The sequence below is a fragment of the Carya illinoinensis genome, chromosome 10 (genome assembly GCF_018687715.1).
Source record: "Carya illinoinensis cultivar Pawnee chromosome 10, C.illinoinensisPawnee_v1, whole genome shotgun sequence".
Taxonomy (NCBI): Eukaryota; Viridiplantae; Streptophyta; class Magnoliopsida; order Fagales; family Juglandaceae; genus Carya; species Carya illinoinensis.
In genome coordinates this window covers 5,761,767-5,781,168 of record NC_056761.1, presented here as the reverse complement: position 1 = coordinate 5,781,168, position 19,402 = coordinate 5,761,767, and the positions used below count along the sequence as shown (strand labels likewise).

At 36.5% G+C, this 19,402-nt stretch overlaps 1 protein-coding gene across 1 annotated transcript; it reads left to right on the top strand.

Annotated features, from left to right (window-relative positions):
• The first annotated feature begins 7,161 nt into the window (after nt 1-7,161).
• Nucleotides 7,162-8,142, top strand: LOC122279687. The gene is made up of 2 exons (XM_043090464.1): nt 7,162-7,395; nt 7,500-8,142. The coding sequence occupies exons 1-2, from the start codon at nt 7,228-7,230 to the stop codon at nt 8,043-8,045; spliced, it is 714 nt and encodes a 237-aa protein (XP_042946398.1). The 5' UTR covers nt 7,162-7,227; the 3' UTR covers nt 8,046-8,142.
• Nucleotides 8,143-19,402: the final 11,260 nt, after the last annotated feature.

Below are 19,402 nucleotides of genomic sequence, written 5' to 3'. Positions count from 1 at the left end.
AAAATTAAAATAATGAGCAGTATACTTGAACGATATACATCAAGTGATAAGATAGTGTCTCTCTAATATAATACGTCGGATTACGTACAAAACACTTTGCTATAAACTATATTATATAAAAAAGAGATGAGTGTGTAAATTTAACAAGATTCATTTGTAGAAATATTTAAAATATTAACAAATATCGTTAACAGTAATGCATTTCATTTAATTAATTACATACAAATATAATGTAAAATCATGAGCTTGATATATATGATCATTTAATTTCATGCCATTCTGTCATTATTTCATTCGTGGTCGAGAGTTTTAAAAAGTATTTAAATAGTCTTAAAAATATTTTAATAAAAAAATTAAGTCATTTAGGTATTATATATTAAAATATTTTTAATCTTAAATAATTTAAAAAATACATTTGAAGATAAATATCAAGTGTACTTTTTCGAATAATATGAAAAAAGATAATTTTTTTAATCTCATATTAAAAAGATGATTTTTTTTCTTTTTTATGTAGGTTTCTGATTTATCTATTTTTTTTAAAAAAATTAAATAAGACTTGATCAGGACTGGCTCTTCCCTAAGAAGAAATGGAATTAGGTAATTGCTGAAGGCCCTAGTGAAAGAAGAGGCCCCCTTTCAACAAAAAATGTTTAAAGTATAATTTTTTTAAAAGAAAAAGTATTTAATTAAAAAAATTAATTAATTCAATAAGATAACATCAAAAGTATTAAATAGATGCTATGTCATTATTAGTTTTAAAAATATCTCACATAATAATTAATCAAGTATTCTTCTTCTAAAAATATACATCTCTTTTGTCATTATTAGTTTATATAATGTAAAAATTATAAATAATAAAATCTAATTTTTGAGTATTGAGAAAAAATTTAGTATGATCTTTGAAAAGGCAGGGGCTTACTTTTTTCCAAATGTGTGGGTTATTTAGAGAACTTTATTGACAATTATAATTATAATTACTTTTAGGACTTATTTATATATTAAGAATATATGTGAATAGTTGTAAAATAATTTGAGTTAAGATGTTTTATTTGGTTTTGAGAGATGAAAGAGAAAAATATGAATTTGGAGAATATCTAAAAGTACTTACAAGCAGTTATGTTTCCAAACGGTTCTTAAAAGTCTAAAGTACATATTGTTAAATTAGATTTGATAAAAAATTTTCTAAATTAGAAATTTTGTAATAAAAATTAAGTCGGTTATCAGTTGAAAATATAGTATAAAATCTTAAACAATAATTTTACTTGACAAATTATTAGAATTACTTGTAAATAAAAATATAATGTAAAAATTAAAATAATTTTTTTTTAAATAAAAAATATCCTAATAAAAATTTTAACCTTAGCCCATTCCTATTGGGCCACGGACCACATTGCATTAGTGATCAGAGATAAAATGGTACGAGTGGGCCCTACACACTTGATAATTGGATGTTTTCAAAGGCATACACGTGTACTCATCATGTTTGAGATAAGCACTTTGTAGGTAGGTAACCGACACGACCCGAGCCGAACATAAAAGGCTTCTGAAGAAGGAATTTCCGAATCGGCCGAATTAACTGATTAACCAAATCCGAACTTTTTCGGACATCAGGCCTTGTTTGTTTAGTTAAAATCAAAAATCTCATCTCATCTCATCTCAACTCATCATTACATCTTTTTTAAATCTCAATACAAAATATAATAAATAATCTAACTTTTTCAAATCTCAATACAAAATTAATATTCAAAAATTATATTGTAACAATATTTTATTTATTACTATTTAAAACATCTCATCTTATCTCATCTGTGTAACCAAACGGGGCCTAATAAATTGCGTGTTGTTTTTTTGTCAATGCATTAAATCAATCTATCTTTATCATTTTTTACTAATGTCAAAGACTCTGACATATTCATTTTTGTATTAAACGTGCTCTTTTAATACTTTTGTTATATGATCTAGAGTGTAAAACCTTTCTAAAATATGAGTCAATTATGGGAGCCCTTTATAAAATTTTTAAAATGATACTAACATATAAAGCCATTACAAAGGAGCTTTCTAGCTGTTGGAGATTCAATTGAAGATTTGAGATGTTTGGGCTATTTGAAAATTTTAAGGGTTTTGTTTTGTGTCACCAAGTGGAATCTGGGAAATACTACCCTTCTTAGAGAAGTGAAATTTCTATTGTATACCGTACTAAAATTTTGCTTTTCCCAACAGAGTTTCATCATCATATAACAAATACTTCTTTCATCAACTGGAATGAACCTCGAATCATTAATACACCCATGCCCCTTTTTCCATCATTTTCTTACAATTTCTTAGCAACCAAATATGGAATTTAAATAGAGCTATAATAAACAAATTTGTTTACATTAAATCCAGTTATAATATTATTTCTAATCAATAAAAGTTGTCACAATACTGTAATATGAATTAACCAATTCCAAATATCTAAACTTGGAGAATTACCAAACAATATGATCTTGACAAGCACCTAACAAAAATTTCCAGCTTCTTCTCCTTAACATCATCATATTCCTATTTCTATTGCAAACTTCCAAGTGTGATGGCCATGTCCTCCCTTTGGCTGATCAAGCCTCATAATACTATTTGGTAAGCCCATCTCATCATAAACTTACATGGGCAAGTCAGAATAGCATAAATGACTTAATGACCATTAGTTGGGTATGAGTTTGAAAGGAGGATTCACAACAGCTTATTTCCTAGTTTACTGACAAACCTCTTTCATTGCAACTCATTGAAGATTTTGAACTGTCTACCTGCAAAGGCAATTCAAGCATACAAATGGTATAAGATTCTCCTCTTATCAAGCATATTTGAAGTAGCCAGCATATATGGGAAACGATCAAATAAGGAATTTCAATAATCACCTTGAGTTCAAGTAAAGAAAATTCAAGTAATCTTTAATCGGCCTCATTCAAAATATTCATCAAAATTATCTCTACGTGAAAAAATAATAATTTTTACGTGAAAGAAGTATATGAAAATATTTTTTAAATATGAATATTACCAGTTTCTAACTTGTAGTTTTCCACATCTTCTATTACATCTTGAGAGTCATAATTAACGGAGGGATCCATCAACTAATTTTGTGTGCAGAGAAAAACTTCAACTGTTGCAGGAGCCAATGAGCTACGGAAAGAATCTAAGACACGACCTCCAATACTAAATACCTACTCGGACCACCTATAGCTCGAAGTGACCATTCAAGTCCTACGATAAAGGGGGAGATTGGTGTCTACTCCAAAGCCCAAGCAGCTGGACATGTCCAAAAATAGACTCAACTAGCCAAAGGCATGCTGCATTAATTGAAGTGTGGAGAAGGACACGTCACCGCCAGAGACCACATCTCATTCAATGCGTGTTAAGGAAGATGTGCAAGCAACGACATGCTGCCTAAGGTGCCATAAGACAACACGATCTTAACCTGACATAGCGCTTCCTAACAGAGGTGCTGGTGCCAGGCTAGACTCAGGTACGACCTGACACCTCATAATATTTTAAAAAAATTCATGTCCCACAATGATATGCTGAATTAATAAATAAAATTAACAAATACATTTACAATAAGCTCTAATCTAATGATTGAGCTCATAGCCCTTGTGAAGTCTTGGGTTCAAAACACAACAAAGCCTGTTGTCAAAAAGAAATTTGTGGGATTGATCTTGGACAACAAGTGGACTGCATCCTTCAAGGCACCCAGCTGCTATGTGGGCCTATAGGGTTCACATCCCAGTTCGCTCAGTGGCCTCTTTTTCTTTAAAAAAACATGGAGCTGAGCTTTCCTTTTATAACAAAATACAACAAGCGAATTTTGAAAGAAAAAAAAATGTATGTCATCCAAAACTGTTTTAACCCAAAAAAAAAATGTTCACAGCCCTTAAAAAACACTGGTTTTTAGCCCAGATCTCAAAACTTTATTTGAGCATGTTGTTCTGAAGCACACAAATGAATTTAAAACGTAAGCCCATTTCATTTGGTAGCCTCCAGCCCAAAACTTCATCACAAAATAAATGAACACCACTGTTCATCTTCCTCCTTGATTACAGAACAAAGTACCGTTAAAAAAAAAAACTTGTAACTGCCACCACCCTTCAAGCCTCACTCCGGCAGGCTCCTGCCTTCCTCCGCCGCTCACTGGTGCAAACAGCGGCTTGTGGTGCTGCCACTCGTCAGCACTGCCTATTCTTGGCAGCCACCGTAGCACGATGTACAGTGTGCAACGCATGGCAGCGTTCCTAAGGCGCTGCATCTGCGCAGCAGTACCAGTGGACGGCACATTGTATCTGCTGCCGCAAGCAATGCTAGGGATGGCGACCCAGCTAGTGCGCACAACGCCTTGGGTGGCGCAGAATCCAGCTGCTCCGTGTGACGACCCAGCTTCTCTGCACTAAGCAGCAGTGCTCCTCTGTGAGGACGCCACCCTCTAAAGCTGCCCCTTGTGGCAGCGTGCTTTGCTGTTGTGTGCCTCGTAGATCCACAAGCGGCGCTACACCTTGGCAGCGTTGCACCAAGTTGGTGAGCCCAGTGCCATGGGTAAAGTTGGTGTCCGCAGCTCAGGGCAGCAGAGGGTGCACCATTGCACCTACGCTGCCTGTCCATGCAGCGCCATGGGAAACACAGCACCCATCCGTAGCTTGTCAAGCAGCACAGAAAAAAGAAATTTGAGGTTTTGTGCTCTGTGTGCAGCAGCGGTTGCAGCACCGCCATGCTGCCCGTTGCTCTGCGCGCAGCAGATCAGGACCGTACCTCCGTCGAAGCATGCGCAGCTCTGCATGTAGCAGAGGTGACCATGACGCTACTAGGTGCTTCCATCACCTCTCAGGTGGCCATGGTTACCGAGAAAAATAAAAAATAAAAAATTCATTACAGAAAAATAGAAAAATATTGTTGTAAGTATAATTGTGCATTAATCTATCTATCAATATGATGTGATTGGTCAAAAAGTAAATTTTATTAAAAATAGTGTTAATTTAAATTTTAAGTATGAATAAATCAGTATTGATACACAGATTAGTGCATGACTGTACTTATATGTAGCAAAACTTCAGAAAAATTATTTTAGTGAAGAAGATCACTTCGGAAACAAATCGGTAACAACCAATTATGCCCTGATACCAAGGTTAGAAATACTATATCCATATGCACGCAGAAGTGATATTACCTCACGAAAATATCTCGAATCTACTGCTGTTATTCCACAAATTCTTCAACATCATTATTTATCTAAAATTCTCCCAATAATAATAGAGTGTACTACATGATAATATCAAAATAACACTCACGAGACTACGAATTCTACAACTTAGATATCGAGATTAGAGAAAACCATTTAAGAGATCAATCATTTAATTCTACACACATCTAAAGGGAGAGGAGTTATGTAAATAGGCTCTCTAAACGTAACTCCCGGCTGGTCGTTAAAGGCCAGCAATCAAGACTCATGAAGTGGCTCACTTCATAACTCCTGAGAAAAGGAGAAGGTGCCCACTATGGATGCCCTTTTCTTACCACTTGAATTCCAATAGTATTATTTTCTTCATCTAATTTTAGTTACTTGAACAAGTACAATTCGTAACTCAATTAAAAAAAATAATGTTAGATATAATTTTAAAATTTGCACATTTCATCATTTTTACTAGAAGAAAAAAGTCAGATTTATAATTAAAAAATTAATTTTTCATGTATCTCATATGTACTCACATTTTACCAAAGAAAAAAAGCAAGATTTGGACTTACTCATCTTAAAACTATAAATATAATTTTTTATTAAGGCAATATGTCTCCGATTAAGTAGTGGATGTGATGCTCCAAATATTCAAGCCCTCTTTTTTTATCATAACATTAAAAACAAGAGGTTTCTATTAAGTCAGTTGAAATTAAGGCCAAGCTCTGGAAAAAATAAAAATAAAAAAATCTTGTTCCTAAATGGGAAATGGCCCCCAGGAATTAATAGTGCAATATTTAAGATGAAACTCCCTTTTCCATGATCTATTTAAGAATCATTTACCACTATATTTTGTTGGGTAGCAGTAGTTTGAGTTTTCTACTCAAGTACTGACTGATGCTATGCTTTAGCCTTGCTTTCCGGGAAAATATAAATATATATATATATATATATATATATATATATATATTTAAGTTGAAGTTGACAACAAAATATAGAAAACTTGTTAAATATATTGCATGTGCAAGCTAACCCCATGAATTAATTTCGTATCTTTTTTTAGATTTTATAGTAACATGTGCAATTACTTGTAGTATTCCTTCGTTTTCTACATATAAGTTGTTACATTGCTACTCGAGCAAAGATTTCCCAAGCCCAGTTAAGGAAGATCATGTGTCTCACTTTCGTACAAAGTACACACCTTGTAAACATTTAGGGTATGTTTGAAATATGGGGTGATGTGAGAAATTTTCAAAAATTCTCACAATTTTTTTTATAAATATTATTTAAATATAAAATAATTTTCCATTTCAAAGTTTTAACATTTTCAATTAATTATTATCTAATCATTATAACTTTTACAAATTTTAAAATAAAACACAAAAATCAATACAACTTTTTTAAATTTTAAAATAAAATAATATCATTTAACTTTATAATATTTTTATTCAATATTTTCTTTTTCTTTTTCTAAAATCTAATAGAAAATTCTTAAATCAAACTATTTCACTATTATTTCATTTATACTTAAATAATTTCGAGATACTCTAAATGTCCAAATGGCCCTTAATATTATTGTATCTATCTTTTTTATAATTAATCAAGCAATCAGAAAGACAACTGAAGAGGATCTCAAACCTGATCAGTCTTAGTTAATGAAGGTTTATATTATAATCTCATTAATATTAACTGAGCTTTCATGATCATAAGTTTAAAATTTTTAAAATCCTTCGGTTTCATGACATTGAGCATTGTCCTGCAAGTAATACTACAAATACTTTCTTGTTAGTCGTTTGTTTATTGCATGTTCGCCACTCCCTTTTAAATTATAAAGTGGAACTAAAAAAGTTTGACTGCTTGTAACTAGTTCTTGCGGCCAAAATTTGAGATGTCAAAGGTTTGCGTTTGAAGATATCCAAAACACTATGGACTCTCGTCTGGGACAAGTTTTATAAACAGAGACCCAACTACTCCACATTAAAACCCACAAACTCCTCCTTTGGTGTTAACAGTTAGCTCACAAAGGAAGAAAAACCATGGGTTTTCCAAAGGAGGACCTTGATTTGGTGTTGGTCCCTAGCGGGTTGCTGGTCATGTTTACTTACCACATCTTCCTCCTTTACCGATACCTTCACAGGCCTCACACCACATTCATGGGATATGAGAACAATGACAAGAGAGCTTGGGTCGAAAGTATAATGGAGGCCGGTATCACTCCCTGATCTCCTTTCATCCGTTCTTTTCTTTTTTCCTCTCTTAACAAACATGATTTTACAGATTTGCTTACCTTTTTCATTGTAAATTGCAGCAAAGGGAAAAGCATAATATGATCAGCACAGCTCTCACCGTGATCAGCTCCAATACAAATGCATCCATTTACTTGGCAACTATCTCTTTGACTCTCTGCTCTCTGATTGGAGCCTGGATTGCAAACTCTTCCAACAACCTATTTCAAAGCGAAATTATCTACGGAGACACGAGGCAATCCACCATTTCCATCAAATACTTAAGCCTCCTAACCTGCTTCCTCCTTGCGTTTTCATGCTTTGTTCAGTCAGCAAGGCACCTTGTCCATGCTAGCTATCTGATAAGCAACCCAAGCAATAAAGTTCCTGTGAGTAGTGTGGAGATTGCTGTCATAAGGGGAGGTGAACTTTGGTCACTTGGACTTAGAGCTCTATATTTTGCTCTCAATTTGCTGCTGTGGTTTTTTGGTCCAATACCCATGTTCATGTCCTCAATCTTTATGGTAACAATCCTCCACTACCTCGATACCAATTCAAAAGAATTGAATCAATATGGCTCTGCAGGTAGCCTGACTGTTAAAAAGAGTACTTCTCAACAGCATGTCTAAAACTCCCCGCCTGCCATTATTCAGCAACACGGTGTAAGGTCTAATTCCGGTCTGTAATATGTTCCATTTTTGTGAATGAATTCAATGTTGATTCAAATTCAGGGTACTTTTATTTTCTCCTCTTTCCCTTTTTTTTTCCTCTCTCCGTTTTCGGGCTCTGATTTATACAGATCTAAGATGTGTTCTTTGATTTGTTACCCTGCTCAAAAGCTGGACCGCAGGCAGAGAGCATGTGCGAGTGATTTATCATTATGTATACGCAAAGTTAGTGGGCTTCTTTCATTCTTTCACAAGTAACTTAACGTGCATAACTTTGGAGGGTCAACTAGAATTATTTTCAAATTTATAAAACAAACTCAACATGATTTTATTGGTAGATTGCAGCGTGTCATATATGCATGCCACCTGGCTCCAGTCCATAAAGTCGCATGCAGTGATGCACCATTAATGACAACTCAAATGTTGTGTTGCTTGGATTAATGCAATTGGGACCTCGATTCAGAATAGCCAATAGAAACTCACATTTGTTTGTTCTGCAATTAAAAAGGAGGCTTTGCGTTACATCAAATCCAAAAGGAACCAACTCGAGAGAGATTTAATTAAGAGTAGGAATAATGGGAAGGAGTTACACTAAATAAGGAGGCTTTTGAATATAGTTTCCCACTTTGAGCTGTAATCATACGGCAGTGTGAACATAAATAAAGGCCTGGCAAGGCAAGGCATTCCCATAGCGTAGAGTTAACCATACTTTATGCTTGGCAAAAGCATCGTCAAAACAAAAACATGTCGAACTAGAATGATTATATCTTGGCATAATCCGACATCGTAATTATTATTTTTCTTTTTTAATTTTTGACAAATTCCGTAAATATTCATTAAACATTTTGTATTCTTCAAGAGTCTCCTACGGACAAGCTGGTTAATCCTCAAGTGAATTTTCTCTCTTCTCTCTAGGGAAACAGAGGTGAAGTTTTAGTGCGCCCACCAAGTGTGTGACGGAAAGATTCTTCTAGAAAGAAAATAACCGTAAGCTCCGTTGATGTCGATGAAGAAATTCATGGGCCTAACTCATCTCTTAAAACCAGTTCAAAGAGAGAGGTTTGCCCCAACCTTATAAACATGTCCAAGACCTTGTTCACAGGCAATGTGGGATTTATTCCTCAACACCCTCCCTCACGTGCAGGCCAGTATTTTTTCTGGTCCTTGTCACGAGGTAAGTAGTGTAGGCCTCATTGGTCCTGTGGCAGACTCTGATACCATGAAGAAATTCATGGGCCTAACTCATCTCTTAAAACCAGTTCAAAGAGAGAGGTTTGCCCCAACCTTATAAACATGTCCAAGACCTTGTTCACAGGTAATGTGGAATTTATTCCTCAACAGTCGAGGCTGGAATGGAGAGGCTGGAAGAACAGTGGGGAAATCTATGGTTAACGGAAGAGGAGAGCTCGATGATCACTGAGCTAAATGGATTGGAGGAAAAGATGAAGGATAAAGCGGATAGAAGCTTATTCGGGAAAGCGTGGCTGGACAGACTGATTGGGAACCAACTATATCACTATTTTCTTTTCTTTTGTGTATTAGTAAGTTTCTTTCTCCCACCCGCGAGCTCACCCTCCAACTTCTTCCCGAGCACATTTGACTATATTCACCGAAAGAAAATGGTTGCCTCAAATAAGATATTGTTCCAGTGAATGAAGAACCGAAATTGCTGATCTAGAACAACATCTGCCGAGAAACTAACTTCTTTTTAAGCTGATTGGTCGAGGGAATTTATGAAAAGGTGCCAGTGATGGTCCACGCAAGCTCGTCGATATATATTGAAGGCTATTGCAGGTCCATTATAGTAGTTGGATCATTTAGATTCTTCTGTTTACCATGAGTAGTCTATTTGTGTTCTCTAGTCCATGTGCTAAAATATCTGACTCTGTAATGAACCCAGTTAGGTTGGGCTAAGCTTGATGAGCCTCCAAATTAATTGTTACTTTTTACTGTATTTGAGTTGTTAATTTGTTTAGTAGCTTATGGGCTTAGTTAGTGGAGTAGGAAATTAGTCCATGACCTTAGTTGGTTATGATCGAGTAAAAGTGTTGGCTCGAGTATATATAGTGGGGAGTCCTTGGGGGAGAATTATCTATTATCTAGGATCTAAATTTTAGCTTGAATTTGTAAGGAGGTTGGGAAACCCTAGAAACTTTCCCTTATCAAATACATATGAGTATGAGTCAATGAATCATTATGTCAAACACTTCCGCTACATCGATCTTTTCCATATATGAATTGTTTTATTACATTTCATTGATTTCCTATTTACATCCATAATCCACAAAACAACCAATTCTCAATTAGGTTCATAACAAGTGGTATCAAGAGCCAGGTATCTTGCCATGGAGTTGAGTAATGAAGAACTTCAAGAATGTTTTCAAAATTATCACCGTTCACTCTATGATGATTTCTATAGAGATCCTCGCCAAATGGTACTTAGAGTGAATTCTTTCGACGGTAAGCACCTAAAAATCTTAGTCGATTCTTTCTTCACTATTTACTATGTGAAGCTCAATATCAAATTTGCTTATAGCAGAAATATCTATCCATTGGAGCAACAACAAGTGAGATACAGAGAAATTCTTTTAGAAGATGATGTTATGTTGATAGAGACAATGGTATTTGACGATGGCTATCTTCTTCTTGATATGATGAGTGAAAAATTTAGATAAAAAGAATTCACAGAAGGGAAGGAAACTAGGACGGTAGAAGAAAATTGAGCAAAGAATGAAAATGTACTCTTGGAGAATGGAAAAGAAAAGGCACCAATGATGGAGCCAGCCAAGAAATCCAAACTTGTCTCCGAGATAGCCAAGCAGGCTGGTGAGATCCAGAAATTTCCAATCCATGAGGTAGCAGTGGCGTCTGATACGGCTAAGCTCAAAGAAGCAGAGGACAGGTACACGGTGAGTACAGTGAGCGATGGCCACATGCTTCACATGAATCCACACTCGTTCTTCCTCAATCTGGTTCTTCAGTTCTCTCCTTCAATGTCGTTATGGTCCCCAATGTCTTTCCCGATGACGCTGTTGAGTGCAACTACCTCGTCTACTACTCTTACATCGCCCTTGGCAGCTGCTAGCTCCTCATCAACGACTATGTAGCTACCCCTCTCCAACCCATAAAATTGCTCACCCTCTATCTCTTCAGCCCCGATAACAAGCAGTCGACTATCTCTAGTCTGATGGAATGGTTGGCATATTCAGCAGTTGCGAATAACTTAATCTTGAGATTGATTGGTGGAAGCATGTTCATGCATGAGTTGAACTACAATGAAGCTCTAAAGCACATTTACCTTATCTTTATATTTAGTTTCTGTCAAAATTAGAGTGCACGACATATTGAAGGTAATTTTAAGATACACGTGGTCTTTTACGCTTTGTTGGTAATTGTTGGTGGAGGGGAATGGAAAATTAGGAGAGGGTTGCAAGTATCAATAGATATGACTCTTCCTCCTCGCTTGATGTTTTGCCCCTCTGCAAAGGAGGAGGAGGGACGAAGGATGAGGAGTCTCAATTTGGAGCGTGACTCCGAGCTAAAAAGAACACAAGGGGTGGTGCTTGGCAACGTATCCCTAAACATGTCAAGAATTTTTCACAAAACTAGAAGAATTTTACAAAAAAAGAGATCTCAAAGAAGGGGGTTTGGTGGATAGAGAGATGGAAGGAGAGATGGAGGATAGCAACTCTTGGGGGGGGGAGGGGGAGAAGGAGAGGAAAAATGTGGTAGAGGGTGGCCTAAATATGGTTTGGAACCTCGAGAAGGGTTGGGTAAGGGAGGAAAGGTGAGTAGCAGTGAAGATGATGGGGAGAAGGTGGACGGAGAAAAGGGTGAAGGGTGGGAAGTAGTAGACCAAGGGATGGGTAGGGAGGTAGCTGAGCCCAGTTTGAGCATTCAAGAGGTCCATGGACCTAGTGCAAATTATGCAATGTCGGCTGGGAAGGAAAACAAGGAGGGAATTGTTAATACAAAAAGAAGAGCAGGGAGCAATACCTTTGAAGATGGCCTAAGGGAGAAGAACATCATAAACAAAGGCAAATGGAAGCGCGGAGCAAGAGAGAAGAAATGTATGTCTAAAAAGCCCTCAACAATATGTTTCTTGAAGAAAAGAGTTTTGAATAATGCAGAACCCAAGGATGGGGAGGTTGTGGGGTCAAGGAAATGTGAAAATGAGGGGAAAAGGAAGGATTAAAATAAATCGTATGGATTAGTGGAGGCTATTAGGCAGCCCCACCAAGAGCAATGAAAACCTTAAGCTAGAAATGTCAGGGGCTTGGCAACCCTTGAACAGTTCAATTCCTTTGCTTACTAGTAAGGAGAAGAGGCAAGATGTAGTTTTTCTTATAGAAACAAAATTAAAATCGAGTAGAGTCAATGGTATACAAAGAAGACTAAGATTTGAATGGTGTGTGGTAGTGGAACCGATTGGTTTGAGTGGTGGGTTGATCATGATGTGGAGAAAGGAGAATATGGTTGAGTTAATTAACTATTCCCAAAGGCACCTATTCCCAAAGGCACATAAATGTCTGGATTGAAGAAGATGGAGAAAGGCCAAAATGGCTACTGATAGGTTTCTATGGGAATCTTGACACTTATAAGAGAAGAGAGTCAAACTTCTGTCCTCTTTTAAACCTAGTGTTGAGATTGGATGGTGTGTTGTTGGTGACTTTAATGAGATTGTAAGCCATGATGAAAAACAAGGGGGAAGAAAGAGAAATGAGGACCAGATGGACCAGTTTAGGAGAGCTTTTGAGTGGGGAAATCATTATGATTTAAGGTGGAATGGAAATAAGTTCACTTGGTGTAATGGCCATTTGGATGTATCTTTTGTTAAAGAAAGGTTGGATCGAGCTATAGCAAATCACTATTGGTTGAGTTGGGCTTCTGACGTAAAAGTAGATGTCCTGGTGACAGTGTGTTCTGATCATAGTCCAATCCTAACTAGTTCAAGTAGAGACAAATAGAAGGTGAGGGACAAATGGAAGAGAAATTTTAAGTATAACATAAGCTAGGATTTAGATGAGGGGTGCAAAAAACTCACTGAGGAGGAATGGAGGAGGGATTGTGGTTTAGAGGGCTCACTAACTAGGATTTAGACACTTTTATCTGGATGTAGGAGTGCTTTGAGCCAATGGAGTAGAAACTTAACAAAGGAGAGAGGGAGGGCTATCATTGAGAAATCTGATCTATTGAAGCTTCTGCAAGAGTCTAAATGTTTAGAAAATGTGGAGGAGATATATTAAAAAAAATAGAGAGACAGAGAGAGAGAGAGAGAGAGAGAGAGAGAGAGAGAGAGAGAGAGAGAGAGAGAGAGAGAGAGAGAGAGAGAGAGAGAGAGGAACTTGATGTTTTACTAGACCAGGAAAACCTAAGATGGAAGTAGAGGGCAAAAAGACACTGGCTTCAACAAGGTGATAAAAATACCAAGTTTTTTTACGCGTGTGCAAATCAGAGGAAGAAAATAGCAAAGATCAAAGATTCACAAAAGAAGCTAGTATATGAGCCAAAGGCAATTGCAGATGCTTTTTGCAATTATTTCTTAGGAATCTATACATCCTTTTATCCCACAAAAGAACAAGTTGATGAATGTGTAATGTGTACTGAGGCAAGAATTACTAAAGAGATGAAGCAAAGGATAGAAAGAGATTTCACAGTGGAGGAAGTGCAAAGGGCTCTAAAAGAGATGTCAGCTCACAAGTCTCTTGGTCCTGATGGATTTGGTGTGGGTTTTTATAAAAATTATTGGGGAATTGTGGGAAGAGAGACTAGCAAGGCTGTCCTAGAGTTTCTAAATGGAAGGAAAATGGATAGGCAGTTAAATCATACGTACTTGGCCTTAATACCAAGTGTGAGTTCCCCTATCTCAATGAATAATTGTAGACCCATAAGCCTATGCAATGTTCTCTATAAACTGATGTCTAAAGTATTAGCAAACAAGGTCAAAGGGGTATTACATGACATCATTTCCTCTAACCAGAGTGTCTTCATTCTTGTGAGACTTATTACTGATAACATAATGATAGCCTATGAACTACTGCACTCTATGAAGTCAAAACAAAAATGGAAGATCAGTAGTATGGCTATTAAGCTGGATATGGCAAAAGCCTACGATAAGCTTGAATGGCCTTTTTTAGAAGCCATGTTGAGAAGAATTGGTTATGGGGAGAGGCTAACCATTTTGATCATGGAGTGTGTGTGCTTTGTGAGTTATTCAGTGTTATTAAATGGGAAACTAGGGAAGAAGATATACCCCTCAAGAGGTCTAAGGCAAAGAGACACACTGTCTCCTTACCTATTCATAATCTGTGCAGAAGGGCTAAGTCAGTTACTGAGAAGTGCTGAATTAAGGGGAGAAATAAGGGGAGTTGTTGTGGCTAGAGGGGGAACAAAAAATAACCACTTGATGTTTGCTAATGACTGTGTAATATTTAGTAGAGCAAAGCATGAGAAGTGGGCGAAAATTCATTCTATCCTATGCAATCTGCAGATATAAGATAGCCTCAAGACAGACCCTAAACAAATAGAAGATTTCAATTATGTTTAACTCAAACACCAATGAGGATATAACTAGTAAGATTCATAGGGAAGCAGGTGCTATTGTGTGTGATAACTATGAGAGATATTTGAGGCTTCTAATAGTAGTAGGAAAGGCAAAATATAGTACTTTGAGATGTATAAAAAAGAGGGTGTGGTAGAAGATACAAATTGGAAAAAAAAATAGCTTCCTCTCAAGAGCAGGCAAGGAAATACTTATTAAGGCTGTTTTGCAAACTATCTCTACTTACTCTATGAGTGTCTTTAAATTGCCAAAAAAGCTATGTAGGGACCTAGAAGCCATGCTATCGTGGTTTTGGTAGAGGCAAAATAAGGAAGAAGCTGGAATCCATTGGTAGAGGTAGAAAGAGTTGTGCTCAAAAGCTGAGGGTGGACTGGGATTTAGAAACATGGAATGCTTCAATAGGATGATGCTGGCTAAACAAGGGTGGAGGTTGATGCAGAAGCCATATTCTCTTGTTGCCAAAATATATAAAGAAAAGTATCTAAAACTTACTAGTTCATTTATGCCAAGATGGGTAATTCTCGATCACTAATATGGAAGAGTATTTGGTCAGTAAGGGATGTTGTTAAGATAGGGTTGAGGTAGAGAGTGGGGAATGGTAAAGATATAAAGATATGTGGTTAGAAATGGCTCCCTTCACCAACTTCTTATTGTGTTCAATCTCCCATCAAAATTCTCATGGTCGATACAAAGATTTGTGATTTAATTGATGAAATGAGGAAGGAATGGAAGGTGGAGTTAATTGAAAAGGTATTTCACATAATGAAGCTGAGTTAATATGTTCCATTCCTATTAGTATTTTGGGGGCAAATGCCAGACAGTACTGGGGCATTACAAAGCATGGTAAATTCACAGTTAGAAGTCCCTACTATGCTGATCATCAGAGGAGAAGGGAGAGTGGAGGGAGGGCTTCTCATGGTGGAAAAGATGCAAACCAGTGGAAGCAGATATGGACCTTGGATGTTCTTGGTGAGTATAAGCATTTTATATAGAAAGCTACAAATAATATCCTACCTACAAGAGCTAGTCTGTGAAGGAGAAGAATTATAAATGACCTCTTATGTCCATTGTGTCAAAGAGAAGAGGAAAATGTAATCCATGTTTTATGTTGCTATCCTACTGTTTTGATGTATGGGCAGATAACGAGAGCTCGGTGAGGAAATGGAAGACTAATGTGCTTGATTTTGAATACTTGTGGTTGGATATGTGTAGAAGGCTTCCAAAGGAAAGTTTGGAAAAATCTTTAGCTATTATGAGAAGAATATGGGGAAGGAGAAATGAATTTATATTTAAAGAAAAATTTTCTAGCCCATGCAAGCTTGTGAAATATGCAGTGACTGGGTTAGATTATTTTCATTGGCAAACCAGAGGTAGGGTAAAAGGTATAATCAGGGTGGATTGATGAGAAGAGGTCAAGAAGGTTGGCAGAGACCTGAAGGCAATAAATGTAAAGTGAATTTTGATGTTGCTTTAGACACAAATAAGTTGAGATTGGGGCTAGCAGTTATAGTTAGAAATAACCATGGTGATATAATGGCTGCTTTGTGTTCTTAGAAAAGGTTTGTTGTATCACCTTCCATTAATGAGTGTTATACCCTCTGAAGGTCAATGGAATTGTGTGTAATTTTTGAAAGGGATGCAAAAGGAGTAATTGAGGCTGTTCTATCTAATGAGATGGATGAGTTGGAGAATGGACAAATGGTGGAGGATTTGAAGAGAATGTTGTTATCATGTCTGCAATGGTCTCTGGTTTTTATACACAGAGAAGGAAATGTTGTAGACGGCCTTGCATAATGAGGGAGACTTTTGTTGGACTGAAGAAGGACCGCAAGAAATTTATCAGTTAATTGAAAATGAAAAAGTTTGAGATTATAATGATACATATTTCACATTAAAAAAAAAAAAAAAAACAACGAGTCTCCTCCTACAAACAATTAGAAATATTATAAGATCTCTACGTACTTTGTCTATCGATCTCTACGTATTTTGTCTATCTCTTTACATATCATTATCCTTAAATTAGAACAAATTAAAAAATGTGAAAATTTGTACATATCATTGACTAATGCGAACTTGAGTCAAGAGCAAAGAAAAATTGCTATCCTATACGTATCCATGTTAACATTCGATCTACGATAGCTATCACCATCCCGATGGACCCATCCATCAGTCCTCAATTAAGCTACGTTTCTGTTGTTATAATAACCTCCGTCACTCAACAACTAAATTTCAATAACACGTGTTTCACGATGCTGAGCTGACATGTTCTATTTTAATGGTGCGGACTACTTCTAGAAAGCAGATCAACGCAAGTACGATAGAAAAAAATTTAAAAATTTTTTAATTGACGCAAACATTTTTTTTTTATATTGCATTTTTTTAATCTCTAATTTCTAATTTCTAATGATAGAATAGCTAGCTAGTTGCTAGAATAATCATGCCAAGCGTCAATCTCAGCATTAATGTTGTTGAAGCTTGCACGATTTGAGAACTAGTTGGGCAACACATCATTTCCGTTAAATCCATACGCCTCCTTTATATTTTTCGTTTCAACAAAGCATTATTTATTATGACTTCCTTTGAACTCGTAATTATGACTTTTAATTAAATACCTAATTAATGATACACATGCTGAGTAGATATATAAATGGTTATAAATATATATATATGCTTCTTTACTGTCATTTATTTATTATAAAATTGATATTTTCTATTAAAATGAATCAAAATCTCGTAACAAATAACCGGTACAGTCGCTTTTGCTAATCGATGATGATTAAAAAAAAAAAAAAAGAGATTGGACGTGTTGTGGGTCAGAGACAGTGTGATTCTTGGTATCATGGGTTGGTAGATATGCAAATATGTGAAGTTGTTTGGGTCCTAATTGTGTGCATTATCCAGTCAAAATAATGGGCTTGGTGCTGAATTTAATGCCCAGAGTACAAAAAACTGATTAATTAACATTATAAGTAGTACTGGACTCAATCTAGAGAGTCAGAGCGAAGTTTTGGATATGTAGTGCAGCGGTACTGGCCCATCCCTGCAAGTCTCTGCCCATATAACGTTGCTTAAAAAAAAACAAATATACAAAAGTATCGGCTGCATGCTCCAAACTGGCCGGTGAAGTTTAGGGCCGGACTGGATGATGAGCGAGCTCCTGATCAAAATCTCTCTCGCTCAAACCAGGTAGGCATCCTATATATGCAGCAAGCAAGCCTAACCTTAACCTATCACAAAAACTTTACAGCCGTTGTCATAAATCTAGGTAACCTGCTATATTAATGGCCTCCTCAGCCCTGCTGCTCCCCTCTTCTGCTCTTTTCCAAAAGCACGATCCAGCAAATTGGCAATGGCAGTACGTGCTGTACTGTACTTCCATTTTATTTAATTTTTCCAAATTAATAAATAATTCCCAGAAAGCTTGACCGCCAAGATTCATGATTCATAAACATTAACAAGAAAATTCAGTGTCTATTTAAACCGAAATAAATAAAAAGCAGTCAAAAGCATGCACCAAGATGTGCACGGTATACCAACACTTGCACAAACGTCGGTACCGATAATTCAGTTCTGGCCGTCCGGTTCCTGACCGTACGATCAAATAGCAATGTAAAAAGTAACCTTATTTAAGTAGCCGACAGCCTCTGATGAGACAAAGACCGGTCTCGTTCCTTTTGGCGACTCTTCGGTGGGGTCCAAACGCCCATCCTACCCCCGACGAGAAGGGGGGTCGGGAGAGACGATGGGATCGGAGTGATGGAAACGTGGACGGCCGATAACGCGACAGAGAAAAGTAACGTCGGGGAGCGTGAGGGATGACTGACGTGACTAACGTACGATGAAAAGGCTGTATGTTTGTGCAGAGAGATGGAGGAAGAAGAGAGAGAGAGAGAGTGTAACGGGGGGCAGCTGCCAGCAGCACCCGCGTAAAAGTCGAGGGGTCTCTGCCAAAGTTAACTTTAGTCATTGCGTTGTCTTTTTTCTCTTTTTTATTTTAACAGTAAAATCTTTTTTGTGAGCTGTCGGTTTCTGATTGGGGGACCACGTGAGTAAACAGAAAACTCGAGTGTGGGGAAAGAATCCTCGGCCTCAGCGTTGGAGTGGGGAGATGGAGATTTCTAATGTACAGATTCCTGTTTGGGAAAAAAATGAATAAATCCGAAAGACATTATTTAGGAAGAAGAAATGATTCGGTTGGAAATAAGAATGGTGTCCCACTCCCACAGTCCCACTGGGCTCCAGGAGCAGTATTGTTCTGTCCGAGTGATTGGATTAGATGGTCAGATTAAAAAAGAGTGGGGTATGCATTTTTTGGTATTAAAAATATTTTTTTAATAGTTTGATGGTATTAAACATAGTTTATAGGTTTTGTTTTTTTAATATTTTGGTGGTTTCAAGATGTATAGAGTATTGTTAATGTTTATATTAAATTGAATCATTAATTTTCAATTGTATTTGTTAATGTAATGCATTTTAAAGTGATCTTACATAGTTAAAAGGACAACCTTTTAAAATATATTACATCTATAAATATAATTAAAAAGCATAAAATTTGAAATCAAAATCAATATTTGTTTATAATTTAACCTTGGTAATGATCTGTTGCGATTTTCTAACAGATTTTTCATGGAGCCGAGGCATTTGAAAATTTTTTGACCTTATTTGTAATTCAAGAATCACTGGATAAAAAATTTACCCGACAAATCACTCAAACGGAACTCAAGCAAGAAATTTACCCGACAAGACGTTCGAGCTA